This window comes from Ceratotherium simum, chromosome 15 (assembly GCF_057802395.1).
Source record: "Ceratotherium simum simum isolate JZ-2026a chromosome 15, ASM5780239v1, whole genome shotgun sequence".
Lineage (NCBI taxonomy): Eukaryota > Metazoa > Chordata > Mammalia > Perissodactyla > Rhinocerotidae > Ceratotherium > Ceratotherium simum.
Window position 1 is genome coordinate 48,529,355 of NC_141914.1, and position 15,240 is coordinate 48,544,594.

Genomic DNA, 15,240 nt, shown 5'->3' on the forward strand with positions numbered 1-15,240 from the left:
TCTATGACGTTTCTTTTTAAAAAATTGCTTTGAAAAATTCACTCACAATCTGTTGGCTGTGCTTATGATGAGGTGTCCAACAGAAAATACTGATTATGATGGCCTCTATGTTTTGTACTTTACTTCCAGAGAGCTCACATTTTATTTTACAGATATTTAACTTCATAACAAGTAAAGCTATTCCTCATATATATAGATGAGTCTGCTGATCTACAATCAATATTTCATGTTTTTGCAAATGCTTTTCTGGTGCTGCTGACAGTTTCACTAAGTCAGACTCTCTCTATTAATCCAATCTTCTTTTTGATTAAGAGTCCATATTTCCCAGAGAACAAGCTGCAGCAAGGGTACAACCTGAATATGAAACTCATTTTTCCATCCAGGCAAAGCTGCTGTGTTCATTTGAGCAGCTACTCCCCTGAGTTATCTGATACAGATTATTTTACTCGCTCACCCTTTGTAAGTTGAACAGAAACCCTCAGGTTTGGGTAAAATAAAGAACAAAGACTGTATGATATTCTTTTCTAAGTTTAGTGACAAAGAAATAAATCATATCTCAGAAACTTTAAACATTTCATCAGTTTTGATTTTTTGAAGTTCTATTCTTATTTGGACCATTAAAAATTCAGGATTTGGAAAAGTTTGTTTTTAGATTCAATTCAGGTATTGATTGAGTGCCTACTCGATGCTTGGGGCATGAACATAACTTGAAACTGTGATCTTCAAGAGGATTGAAACTTGTTGGAGAGATAAGATATACCCCCGTGAAACATGAGGAGATTCACTGTCAAGTGAATGGTATAGATTTCTTTAAGAGTTTGAAGGGAGTTACTGAAATATTCAGGAAAATCTTCACGGACAAGGTGGAACTTAAATTAGCTACATCTGGAGGGATAGTGATCGATTGAATAAAGGAAAATTGAGGAGAATAGGTGTTTCTGGGTGGAAAAGCACAAAGAAAAGTTGAGGCAGGATAAACACAAGCTGGTACGACTTATTGAAATCAGTAGAGCTGATGACAAAAGTTTGTACTGGAGAAGACATAGGCATTAGGTATAGACTGTGAAACAGATGCACACGGTTAAGAGCCTTGAATACCAGGAAAGAAGTCACCATAGTTCCTGAAGAAGGATGTGACAATGACAAAGGCGATGTTCCAGAAATATTCATTGGGCGGTGGTGTGGAGATATATTGGCAAGAAATGATACCAATGGCCATGAGGCTGGTTGGGAAACTTTTTCTCTAATCCAGATGTTATGTGATCAGAAATTTGAACAGGGTGGTAGCAATGATAATGCAAAGGAGTTAATATGAGATGTATTACAATGGGCAGATTTAATTAGTTTTTGAGACTCACTAAGTGTCAGGGAATAAGAGGAAGGAAGAGTCAACAATAGCTTCAAAATTTTAAGCCAGAATAATTGAGTGAATAATGGCTATCCTTATAATATATTGCTGAAAAGCAGGTAAGAGGGAAGTTGTGGAGATTATAAAAATCACTTTTGAGGAATATATTTGCTATATTTGAGGTAACTTTTTAATGATGAGCAAATAGCAGTGTCCCAGTAGGTATATGGAAATGCTGTGTTTGAATTTGGTGAAATTTTTCAGATGAGATTATAGCTTTGATTCCCCAATCTTTTGGTTAGAAGCAATAGCCAAAGCCACAAGAATAGAGAAATCCCCCAAGAGTGCATGTATAAAGAACGTATCAGTGAGCCAGAGATAGCTTCCAGGAGCACTGAATGAGAAGAGGGGAGGAGAAAGAGAGAAAGAGAAACCAGTATGTATGTTTGTGTGTAGGAGAGGGGGAGACAGAGACAGACAGAGAGAGAGACAGACAGAGAGGGAGAAATAGAGAAGAGACTGTCATTGAACTCCAAGGAGGTGACTTTAAGGAGGAGAAGGTCAAAGAACATGAATAACTTGATCTGAAAATTGGTCAGTTCCAGCCTTCTGTGGTACAATAAAAGGTTCTTGATAAAGGGCAAACTTTATCCTCTTTTGCTGAGAGTTAGATGTCTGTCATTTGGGGAAAAAAGAATTGAAAGATTATGCTTCTGCAAGAAATTTAATCTGCATAATCTTTGATATTCTTATTTTTGGTGAGGAAGATTGGCCCTGAGCTAACATCTGTTGCCAATCCTCCTCTCTTTGCTGAGGAAAATTGACCCTGAGCTAACATCCGTGTCCATCTTCCTCTATTTTATATATGGGACGCCACCACAGCACGGCTTGATGAGCAGTGCCTCGGTCTGCACCCAGGATCTGAACCTGCAAACCCCAGGCCACAGAAGCAGAGCCCGCGAACTTAACCTCTACGCCACCAGGCTGGCCCCTCATTGATATTCTTTTTTAAAGCATCTACTTCCCTAATGGTAAAAATTTGGAACTGTATCATACCTGTAAACTGAGTTTTTAATAATAAACTCAGTCATAATCTGAATATCTCCAATATCTCCGATGATCTCAAATTGTAAAGGAATGCACTAAGGAATTTATTTCTCTCAAGTTTTCTTCTGACATCACAGGAGCATAGACATTTTTAATCAACTCCACTTTCCTACCAAAGGACAATATTCTGGTTAACATTCATATCCATCAGAGGCATAGGGCTTTTCGGACGTAGGTAGAGGTTTATGAGCATAAAATTGAGAACAATTAGCACTCAAATTAATGTTACATGAGATTCAACATCTGGTAAGTGTGTTGTCATTTTGGGTCATAGACCACCTGCTAGGCTAAATGTTCATACAACTGCAATTTACTCTGCATACAAATGGAATAAAAATGATACATTATAAAATATTTTTTCTCAATTTAACAGGATGTATATAGGGCCTCTCACATTTTAAAACTTCAACTAGAAGATAATAATGGATTGAACTCTCACAGGATGAAACATATAGGATCAAAAGGAACAGAAAATACTTATATTTTTGCAAGCATATTTTATAATAAATTAGGTACAGGGCTAACATTAGTTTCTCTAGTGCATCAAATCACTGCCACTATTAGTATGGATCTCCTCTTTATCCACCAAACATTTAAGAGCAAGAAGAGGTCAACCTCTCAAAGTCTTTGTGTTATTTATATAATAGAGCCCTCAAACGTCTGGCTGCTTCTGGCAATAGGGCTGCACCAGAAAATGACAAATCTCAAGATGCCTCCTGCAATCCACTACTGACACCAGCCCATGCACAGCCTGCCCCAAACTGTTCTGAACTTCAGGCCTCGGGGCCCTCCAAGATCACTTCAGGGTAGGCCTTAACATCTTAGAGGTGTCCTGAAAGGAACCCTTTCTGAGCTGGAAGCAGGTGCTGACAGGGGCTTCAGGTATCTGGGATCCAGAAGCTTCTATGTCAACAAGCTAGAAAAACTCTGGGCCTGTGTGGAGGTCAGAGCAGCCATAAAGTCTATACACCCATTCAGGGGGCCTCTGGACATCTAGAGTTACCCAGGAAGCCAAGGACCTCCCGTAGGACAGCCCCAGACATCATTACCAGCATGGCCAGGAAGCCCTGGGGCCTTCTAAGCTGGGGAGCAAAATGAGAGTAAAGAGCAAACCATAGCCAGGGAACATATACCTTCTCCTGCCCTCGATCCCCAGAATATGCCAATTCTTGAAAATGCTAACATCTTATAGAGTGCTAAAGGATGACCAGAATCAAAAGAAATGTGATGACCATCTATCAGGAAGGTGAGCTAGTGTCCATTTTATTTTTACTTAGTTGCCTTTTCACATGATCGGCTATTTACAACTTCAGTAAAACTGGTAAACTCTTCCCTAATTCTATAGAGCAAGAGAGTATTAGGTTGGAAGCAGAGGGTGTATCCATGATTATCTGCAGCAGATTTCAAAAGCAAAGAAACTTCCTGCACTTTTGAAAGTGAAATGCAGAAATCACGCTTTTACCCTTTTTATAGAAACGAGCCATCCTTTAAAAAAGGAATAGTTTGTAATTCAAATTCCCACTGAAGAAGCATCTAATTCTGCAATCTACATGTTAAGGTGCCTGAAAATTACTCTAGACCTTTGCTATACTTTTCTGGACAGAGAGTAAGAAGTGTTCTATCTAGAACTGTGTCTGTTAAAACCATGTATTTATTGACATTGATGTGCTTCTGTAACGTGCTTCCTGTGGATTTCAGAGTGATGACCATGGTCATGGCTAAACTGATAGTCTTGAGAGTTAACCTTTTGCTTTGATGTCCAGCTGCCTGGCTCTCAGTTCTGGCCCCTACGTTTGCTCACTGTGTGATCTTGGGCAAGTTTGTAACCTCTTTTTTTTTTTTTCGTGAGGAGGACTAGCGCTGAGCTAACATGCATGCCCACCTTCCTCTACTCTATGTGGGACGCTGCCACAGCATGGCTTAACAAGCAGTGCGAACTTGCGAACCCTGGGCCGCCGAAGTGGAGCGCAAGCACTTAACAACTTGCCCACCGGGCCGGCCCCAAGTTTGTAACCTCTTAAAGCTTCAGTTTTGTCATCTGTACAGTGGGCATAATAATATGTGGTTGTTGAATGAAAAAGATAATCCTGAAAAGTGTATGCCACAGAAGTGCCCGATAAACGTTAGCCCTCAATAATATTAAGGGGTTACTTGCTCCTGAGTCACCAAAGAAAGACTAAAGCATGTTTAGTATATTTTAGTTCCATGTTTGTGTTTAAAAGATATTTTGTGATAGTTTAATTTTTTCAGTAATCAACATATACATTAACTCTCTGACAGGCATATGCTATTACTTAACTAAAATGTGCCAAATATCTTACTGCAGTATTTTCCAGACTGTGCTTTGAAAAATTGGGACTCTGTGGAGGGGTTCAAGATGGCTATTGCATGTGGGGTGTAGAATGGGGTACAGTGATGAGGATGGGTGGCCAGTGTTCCAGGCTTCAAACAAAATGGCTCTACTTTTATCGGCTTTAAATATTGGGCTTCTCAGTAAATTTTAGTTTGAACAAAGGGTTCTGCAGCTTAAAAGGGGAGGAGGGAGGTGGGAGGGTGGATTAAAACACTTGTGGTTTACTATGTCTGTTGTTTATTAAAGATTATTACAGATAAATAATGAAGGCTGTATTTGAACCATTACCATTTGAGTTCTGATTCTACATTAAAAATTGACCTTTAACTAAATCATATAATTCAAGGATATTTGGAATATCATCTTTTTCCCTTTCTGGCGGTGTTAAGTAGGAGGGCTCATTAAACCTTCTGTTCATCATCCTTCATTTGAGAAGTCTATTACAATAAACCATAGCGTTATTACTCAGAATGGAAATGAATTAAGTGAATCAGGCTTCCACGACCCCGTGGCTGATATTTGTCCCTATCCCAAAAGTAAGCCAGAGCCGGGGAAACCTGCCGCAGAGTGCAGTGGTTAGGCCTGTGTCTCTGGAGTCAGACTGCCTGGGTGTGAATCCCACCTCGCCCACTTACAGCCTGTGTTCTTGGGCAAGTCACTTCCCATCTATGTACCTCAACTTCCCGTGTGTAAAATGGGAACAATAGCACCAATTTTGTTAGGTTATCGCAAGGATTTAGAAAGACAATACACCCAAAATACTTAGAACAAGGTAAGGTAGAAAATAAGTACTGGGTAAACATTAGCTCTTAAGAACTAAGTTTGGAGTGACATCAGCATCATGGCAGAGTGAGCTTTCCCGTGAACTCTTCCCCCGACAAGATACAACAAAAGCAACAGCCACAGACCAACAACGGAATCCCAGACAGTGAAAAGGTAGAGTGGAGGGATCCACACTGCCGCACATCTGAGAGCTGGACGTGCTGGGCCCCCGGAGGAAGTGCGGAGAGGTAAGGAGAACTCCGCTCCCTCCCCATCAGATCAGCGATCCCGGTCCGCGCGGCTCCCAGAGAGGGGGGAGGGGCGGCCCTCGGCGGGGAAACTGTGGCTCTTTGGACTCTCTCAGCCAGTGGGAAACTCCTGCACAGAGGTCTCAGAGGAGCCACAGGGCTACCATCAACATCTGAGCACCCCAGAGAGCGGATAAAGAGGGGCAAACGAGAAGCCTCCCACGTCAGTGACCCAGAGGGCAAAAGAGAGAGCTCCCCTCTCCCCGCAACCCGGAGTCTGCAGCTCGACCAGACCAGACCTAGTGATCCGAGGCAGACCTGATCAAACAACTGGACCCGTGGATCGCAGCGGGGAAAAAAAAAAACAAAACTGCGGATCGCAGCAGAAAAACCGGGGCAGAGCGCAGGGGGCTTAGACTACACAGCCCTTTACCACCAGACAGTGGCGGCAGGTGGAAATTGCAACCAGAGACTTCCAGGATGAGGAAAAACAAAACCAACACAGGAACCACAATGCAAAAATATATGCAATCACCAGACCAGAAACAAAATGACAAGCACCCAGAAATCAACCCCGAAGACACAGAAATCCATAAACTAAATGACAGAGATTTCAAAATAGCTATCATAAAAACACTCAACGAAATACGAGACAACACAGACAAACAATTCAATGAGATTAGGAGTTTCTTCACAAAAGAGATTGAAATCATAAAGAAAAACCAATCAGTGCTGATGGAGATGAAGAACACAATGGAGGAGATAAAGGAGAATCTGGAATCTTTAAAGAACAGAGCTGACAATATGGAGGAAAGAATTAGTACTTTAGAGGATAGGAATACAGATATACTCCAGATGGAAGAAGAGAGAGAACTAAGACTAAAAAGAAATGAAGAAAGACTCCGAGAAATATCTGACTCTATTAGAAAATGTAACATAAGAATTATAGGTATTCCTGAGGGAGAGGAGAGAGAAAGAGGAACAGAGAGCCTATTCAAGGAAATAATAGCTGAAAATTTCCCAAATCTGGGGAAGGAGCAGGAAATACCAGTAAGCGAAGCCAACAGGACACCTATATATATTAACAGACAAAGGCCTTCACCACGACACCTAGTGGTAAGGCTAGCCAGGGTCAACGACAAAGAAACAATATTAAGGGCAGCTAGACAAAAACAAAAATAACGTACAAAGGAACTCCTATCAGGCTCTCAGCGGATTTCTCAACAGAAACTTTTCAGGCTAGAAGAGACTGGAATGATATATTCAAAATACTGAAAGACAAAAACTTTCAGCCAAGAATACTCTATCCAGCAAAAATATCCTTCAAATATGATGGAGAAATAGTAACTCTCCCAGATAAACAAAAGCTAAGGGAGTTCATGGCCATGAGACCCCCACTACAAGAAATACTCAAGAAGGCCCTCAGGCCTCAAAAAGAAGAGAAAGGGAACACAAAGCTTGGAGGAAGGAGAAAAGTAGGTAGACAAAATCAGAGAAATAGTAGATCTTTACCGGAATAGGTTAGCAACCACTTAAATACTAAACTCAAAGATCAAAGGAAGAAATTCACCAAAAATAAATTTAACCTCATCACTGTAAACACACAGCCACAACACAAGATAGAATAAGGTATAACAAGAGCAACTTAGAAGGGGAAGAGGAAAGTGACTGAATTGACTTAGTATAAGGAAATAGGAGGCTATCAGATAATGGACTATCTCATACACAAGATTTTTTGCCCAAACCTCAAGGTAACCACTAAACAAATAATCAAAGCAAAACCACATATGATAAACAAAGAGAAAACTAGAAGAATCATAAGACAGAACAACCAAACTGAATTGGCAGTCCAAAACAAATGGGACAAGAAACAAAGGAAATGCAAAAGAACCTGAAAATAAGTGACAAAACAGCAACATTAAGCCCTCATATATCAATAATTACCCTAAATGTAAATGGATTGAACTCTCCAATCAAAAGATACAGAGTGGCAGGATGGATTAAAAAGCAAGACCCAACAATATGCTGCCTTCAGGAAACACATCTTAGCACTAAAGACAAGCACAGGCTCAGAGTGAAAGGATGGAAGACAATACTCCAAGCTAATGGCAAACAAAAGAAAGCAGGTGTTGCCATACTCATATCAGACAAAGTAGACTTCAAGATAAAACAGGTTAAGAAAGACAAAGAAGGGAAATATATAATGATAAAAGGGACACTACATCAAGAAGACATATCACTTATAAATATATATGCACCCAACATAGGAGCACCAATGTACATAAAGCAACTATTAACAAACCTAAAAGGAGAAATCAACAACAACACAATAATAGTAGGGGATCTTAACACCCCACTTACAGCAATGGATAGATCATCCAGACAAAAAGTTAATAAAGAAATATTAGACTTAAATGAAAAACTGGACGAGATGGACCTAGTAGACATATACAGAGCACTCCATCCAAAAACAGCTGACTACACATTCTTCTCAAGCGCGCATGGAACATTCTCTAGGATAGACCATATGTTGGGAAACAAAGCAAGCCTCAATAAATTTAAGAAGATTGAAATCATAACAAGCATCTTTTTAGACCATAAGGCTATGAAACTGGAAATGAACCAGGAAAAAAAAACTGGGAAAGTGACAAAAATGTGGAGATTAAACAACATGCTACTGAACAAGCAATGGATCATTGATGAAATTAAAGGAGAAATCAAAAACTATCTGGAAACAAACGAAAATGATAACATGCCATATCAAACCATATGGGATGCAGCAAAAGCGGTCCTGAGAGGGAAACTCATAGCGATACAAGCCCACCTTAACAAACAAGAAAAAGCCCTAATAGGCAACCTTAAATTACACCTAACAGAACTAGAAAAAGAAGAACAAACGAAGCCCAAAGCCAGCAGAAGGAGAGAAATAATAAAAATCAGAGCAGAAATAAATGATATTGAGACCAAAAACAGTAGAAAGGATTAATGAAACAAAGAGTTGGTTCTTCGAGAAGATAAACAAAATAGACAAACCCTTAGCCAGGCTTACTAAGAAAAAAGAGAAAAGGATCAAGTAAATAAAATTAGAAATGAAAGAGGAGAAATTACAATGGATACCATGGAAATACAGAGGATTATAAGAGAATACTATGAGAAATTATATGCCAACAAATTGGACAATCTAGAAGAAATGGATAAATTCTTAGACTTATACAACCTCCCAAAATTGAACCAAGAAGAAATGGAGAATCTGAATAGACCAATAACAAGTAAAGAGATTGAAATAGTAATCAAAAACCTCCCAAAAAATAAAAGTCCAGGACCAGATGGCTTCTCCAGTGAATTTTACCAAACATTCAAAGAAGATTTAATACCCATCCTCCTCAAACTATTCCAAAAAATAGAGGAAGATGGAACACTTCCTAAATCATTCTATGAGACCAACATCACCCTGATGCCAAAACCAGACAAAGACAATACAAAGAAAGAAAATTACAGGCCAATATCGCTGATGAACATTGATGCAAAAATCCTCAACAAAATATTGGCAAACCGAATACCATACATTAAAAAGATCATACACCATGATCAAGTGGGATTTATACCAGAGACACAGGGATGGTTCAACATCCGCAAATCAATCAACGTGATACATCACATCAACAAAACAAAGAATAAAAACCACATGATCATCTCAATAGACGCAGAGAAGGCATTTGACAAGATACAACATCCATTTATGATAAAAACTCTCAATAAAATGGGAATAGAAGGAAAGTACCTCAACATAATAAAGGCCATATATGACAAACCCACAGCTAACATCATACTCAATGGGGAAAGACTGAAAGCCATTCCTCTGAGAACAGGAACGAGGCCGGGCTGCCCACTCTCACCACTCCTGTTCAACATAGTACTGGAGGTTTTGGCCAGAGCAATTAGGCAAGAAAAAGGAATAAAAGGAATCCAAATAGGTAACGAAGAAGTGAAACTCTCACTATTTGCAGATGACATGATTGTATATATAGAAAACCCTAAAGAATCTGTTGGAAAACTATTAGAAACAATCAACAACTACAGCAAAGTTGCAGGGTACAAAATCAATCTACAAAAATCAGTTGCATTTCTATATGCTAATAATGAACTAACAGAAAGAGAGCTCAAAAAGATAATACCATTTACAATTGCATCCAAAAGAATAAAATACCTAGGAATAAATCTTACCAAGGAGGTGAATGACCTATACAATGAGAACTACAAGACATTATTGAGGGAAATCCATGATGACATAAAGAAATGGAAAGATATCCCATGCACGTGGACTGGAAGAATAAACATAGTTAAGATGTCTATATTACCTAAAGCAATCTACAGATTCAATGCAATCCCAATCAGAATCCCAATGACATTCTTCACAGAAATAGAAAAAAGAATACTAAAATTTATATGGGGCAACAAAAGACCCCGAATAGCTAAAGAAATCCTAAAGAAAAAGAACAAAGCAGGAGGCATCACAATTCCTGACTTCAAAACATACTACAAAGCAATAGTAATCAAAACAGCATGGTACTGGTACAAAAACAGACACACAGATCAATGGAACAGAATTGAAAGCCCAGAAATAAAACCACACATATACGGACAGCTAATTTTCGACAAAGGTGCTAAGAACATGCAATGGAGAAAGGAAAGTCTCTTCAATAAATGGTGTTGGGAAAACTGGACAGCCACATGCAAAAGAATGAAAGTGGACCATGTGCTATCACCATTCACAAAAATTAACTCAAAATGGATCAAAGACCTGAAGGTGAGACCTGAAACTATAAAACTCATAGAAGAAAATATAGGCAACACACTATTTGACATTGGTTTTAAAGGAATCTTTTGGATGACATGCCTACCCAGACTAGGGAAACTAAAGAAAAATAAACAAGTGGGACTTTATCAGATTAAAGAGCTTTTATAAGACAAATGAAACCAGAATCAAGATGAACAAACAACCAACCAGCTGGGAGAGAATATTTGCAAAACATACATCTGACAAGGGGTTGATCTCCATAATATATAAAGAACTCACAAAATTGAACAACAAAAAAACAAACAACCCGATCAAAAAATGGGCAGAGGAAATGAACAGACACTTCTCCAAGGAAGATATACAGATGGCCAATAGGCACATGAAAAGATGCTCAACATCACTAATCATCAGGGAAATGCAAATCAAAACAACACTAAGATACCACCTCACGCCTGTTAGAATGGCTATAATCACCAAGACACAAACCAACAAATGTTGGAGAGGATGTGGAGAAACAGGAACCCTCATACACAGCTGGTGGGAATGCAAATTGGTGCAGCCTCTATGGAAAACGGTATGGAGATTCCTCAAAGAATTAAAAATAGAGATGCCCTATGATCCAGCCGTCCCACTACTGGGAATCTATCCAATGCACCTGAAATCAACAATCCAAAGAGGCTTATGCACCCCTATGTTCATTGCAGCATTATTCACCATAGCCAAGAAGTGGAAGCAACCTAAGTGTCCCTCGACTGACGATTGGATTAAGAAAATGTGGTATATATATACAATGGAATACTACTCAGCCATAAAAAGACAAACTCGTCCCATTTGCAACAACATGGATGGGCCTGGAGCGTATTATGTTAAGTGAAATAAGCCAGAAAGAGAAAGACAAACACTGCATGATCTCACTCATATGTGGAATATAAACCAACACATGGACAGAGAAAACTGGACTGTAGTTACCAGGGCAGTGGGGGTGGGGGGTGGGCACAAGGGGTGAAGGGAGTCATATATGTGGTGATGGACAAACAAAAATGTACAACCCAAAATTTCACAATGTTAGAAACCATTAAAACATCAATAAAAAAAAAAAAAAAAAGTCTGTATGTTTATCATTTTGGATTTCCTTCTACAGTTATAGGACGGATGGTAACTAAATTAATTAGCATTATATTTTAATTCTCACTTGGTAATCTTTCTCTTTGCTTTTATGTAACATTATTTCCTTAAATCTCATACTATGAATGGAAAAATCAAATTCTACTGAAAAGAGTCACACAGAAAAATACTAAGCCTGAAAACTCATCCTGAATTTTCTATTATTTTGAATATGGAGAAAAAGGACTGCATAAGCTAACCATATTTTATTACTATGCTTTGTGTATGTTTACATTTTAAGAAAAATATAAACAATGAAATATGATTTTGATATATCAATTTGACCTTTATTGTGTGTGTGTGAGGAAGATCAGCCCTGAGCTAACATCTGATGCCAATCCTCCTCTTTTTTCTGAGGAAGACTGGCCCTGAGCTAACATCCGTGCCTGTCTTCCTCTACTTTGTATGGGACACCGCCACAGCATGGCTTGACAAGCAGTGCGTCGGTGTGCGCCCGGGATCCAAACCGGCGAACCCAGGGCCGCTGCAGCAGAGCACACGCACTCAACCGCTTGCGCCACTGGGCCAGCCCCTCAATTTGACCTTTTGATGTACATAATTTTAGTTTGTATATTTAATGTTTGTATTTGTCATTTTTTTGCAAGTACAATTCCTGAAATCCAGAAAAAAAAATACCCTGAAAACAATAAAAGGATCACAAAGCCTTTAGTTCTTTTTCTGTCATATTTCAGATCTTCAAGGACTCCATATGTTGCCTCAGACAGTTGACTGGTCATCTTTTCCTCCCCAACAATACCTCTTGACTCTTGGGTTCAAAAACAAAGAAGATGGGAAATTTTTGGAAAAAATATCAAGTAGGAAGCTGCCAACATTTACAGGTAAATCACCTGGATTATTATTATTATCTTGCAATACTGCTACAAGGCAGGAATTGTGCATTGTTCATCAGTCTTGTTCATCACAATATAGTAGGATGTGGGCCCCCCAAAATGTTTGTTGGGTTATAGTTAACTCCTTCCAATCTTCTTTGTGGGTTAGTTAACAATACTGGGAATCAGGTTCCCCCAACACCACACACAGTCCTAGAATGCCCACCCCACTCACTCCAACCACCTCAGCCCAATTGCACTATCACCAACGCCTAATCACAGGGCACTTAAAGAATACAAGCTTTTGTCATCATCAATTAGCAAGTGTAGGATAAAATTATGCAACAAAACTATTATATGAAATCAGAAATATAGCCAATGACAACTTTAAATCACTTGGATTATCTCCCATCGTCTTAATACCTGTTCCACTCTTTTCTTACGTAATTAACCAAAAGCTTACATCTCCTGAAGAGTATTATAGTTAAATGGTGTTCAGTAATTCTAGCTGAAACTTTCAAATATCAAGAAAATATTCACATGGAGTTGAAGTCTCAGACTTGTGGGCTAAATTCATGACCAGGTTGAATTTATTCCTTCAGCTCTACCACATAATTAGGGATTTGGGTTTTGTCTGGCACTGTATCCTCTGAGGCTTATCTCAACTTCGAGCTACATTCAAAGTCAATGGGATCTGCACACTTGAATAACACCTGGGAGGAACAAGACAAGAATCAGACACATTTATGACAACACTTTTTCACAACTCAGGAAAAACATACTCTGCAGAGGGAAGTGAATTATTATAGGCTGTCTCTTAGATCTCTCAATCAGGAAACACAACAAAATGAATAAATGATAGTCTCTAAAGGGCAATGTCTCCTCTGCCTTTCTCCTCATAGATCTTTCATTGTTATACATGTGGGCTAGGGATGGGACTAGTTCCTATACCAAAGATTTTGTATCTGTTAACATTGAGATCTGTTTATAGCTTGCCAAAGAAAGCATTTTGAAATGGAAGCCTGGAAAAAATAGTAAAAAGTTTATTGTTACAATTTTTAGAACATAAAACTCCCTTCAGTCTGCTGACCAGAGAAGACACAGTGCGACACATGGAAACAATGGGGAAGCGAATCTTGCCAATATTGGATTTTATTAGAAGCACCCAATTGAATGTAGGTATATGAGTTTTTTATTTGTCCGATGTACAAATTTTAGACAATTGTAGAAGTATGGAAAGTTTGTGGTGCAAATATTGCAAATATTGGAGGACTTTAGAAACTATCAGGGGCCGGCCCCATGGCTTAGCGGTTATGTGCGCGTGCTCCGCTACTGGCGGCCAGGGTTCGGATCCCAGGCGCACACCGACGCACCGCCCCTCTGGCCATGCTGAGGCGGCGTCCCACGTACAGCAACTAGAAGGATGTGCAAGTATGACATACAACTATCTACTGGGTCTTTGGGGAAAAAAAAAAGGAGGAGGATTGGCAATAGATGTTAGCTCAGAGCTGGTCTTCCTCAAAAAAAAAAAAAGAAACTATCAGTAAATCTCATTTGCAAAATCAAGCAAAGTTTAGCTAATTATTTTATTCCTTTTGTGTTTTAAAACATATTACAATGCTATGCTTTGCAATTTCCAGCATTTATTAGGCTAGTGTCTCTTTAAAGAGCCTTTTCTTTGGGCCTTTCTGATATCTAATTCAAGGTTGTAGTGAATTTCTCATTTTAAATCAATAATTAAATTTTAGCAAACACAACGTTTTCCCTATTTCATATATTGGGCTATTGCATATAACCATCTCTTTACCTGCACAAGAATTCAGAGCTTTTCAAGCTAGGGCCTCTGCACCACACTGGTAAATTGGAAGCTACTCTAAACATTGGTAATTGATCTTCGTATACCCTTAAGGTAAATTATCTAATCCCTTTCTCAGATCCAGGGAAAATATGCCCTTTCTACTTTTCAGTCTTAAAAAGCCCAAAATAAGACCTGAATTATGCTGTGCTATTTTACAAAATTTAAGCCATGGTACTGAAAATACATAAAAGTAACTTCTCATTAACAGGCTATAAAGGCTACAGATTCCCCTCTTTTAATATTTTTCAAAAGCCCCGTAAGCTCGAAATTTTAAAGAATTTTCTTTTTGTGGCTTTTGTATTACATCATTGTTTTGATGCTCTTACCTTGCAAGGAGAACCAAGGGGGTCATCACAGACAGCAACTTAACATCTGCTTAGCAGTTTATCTGCTCAATAACATTATTCAGCATTTTAGAAAAGCTTTGAAACCTCTAATCTGTTTGCATGATTTGTAATTCTATGCACTACAAATATAAAAGCGTATTTTTGCTAATATTCTGACCACATAATTTCCCCACACACACACAACTGTGTTCTATTTAATTCTCTCCCCTATATGTCTATTAATAAGAAATCCATCTCTGTCTTAGTCATCTCAGGCTGTCATAACAAAATACCATAGCCTGGATGGCTTAAACAACAGAAATTTATTTTAAGATCAGGTTGCCAGCATGAGCAGGTTCTGATGAAGGCCCTCTTCCTGGCTTGCAGTCAGCCACCCTTTTGCTGGGTCCTCACGTGGCAGAGAGCAAGCTCTCTGGTGTCTCTTC

The 15,240-nt window shown here is 39.0% G+C and overlaps 1 protein-coding gene across 1 annotated transcript in view; it reads left to right on the forward strand.

The window, feature by feature from the left end:
* SPATA16 (spermatogenesis associated 16) overlaps positions 1–15,240 on the forward strand; it is a 220,021-nt gene that overhangs the window by 163,861 nt on the left and 40,920 nt on the right. Inside the window, exons 6-7 of the mRNA XM_014783174.2 lie at positions 12,473–12,619; positions 13,673–13,785. Of these exons, the coding sequence (XP_014638660.1) occupies positions 12,473–12,619; positions 13,673–13,785 (260 nt within the window). The remainder of the gene's footprint in view (positions 1–12,472; positions 12,620–13,672; positions 13,786–15,240) is intronic.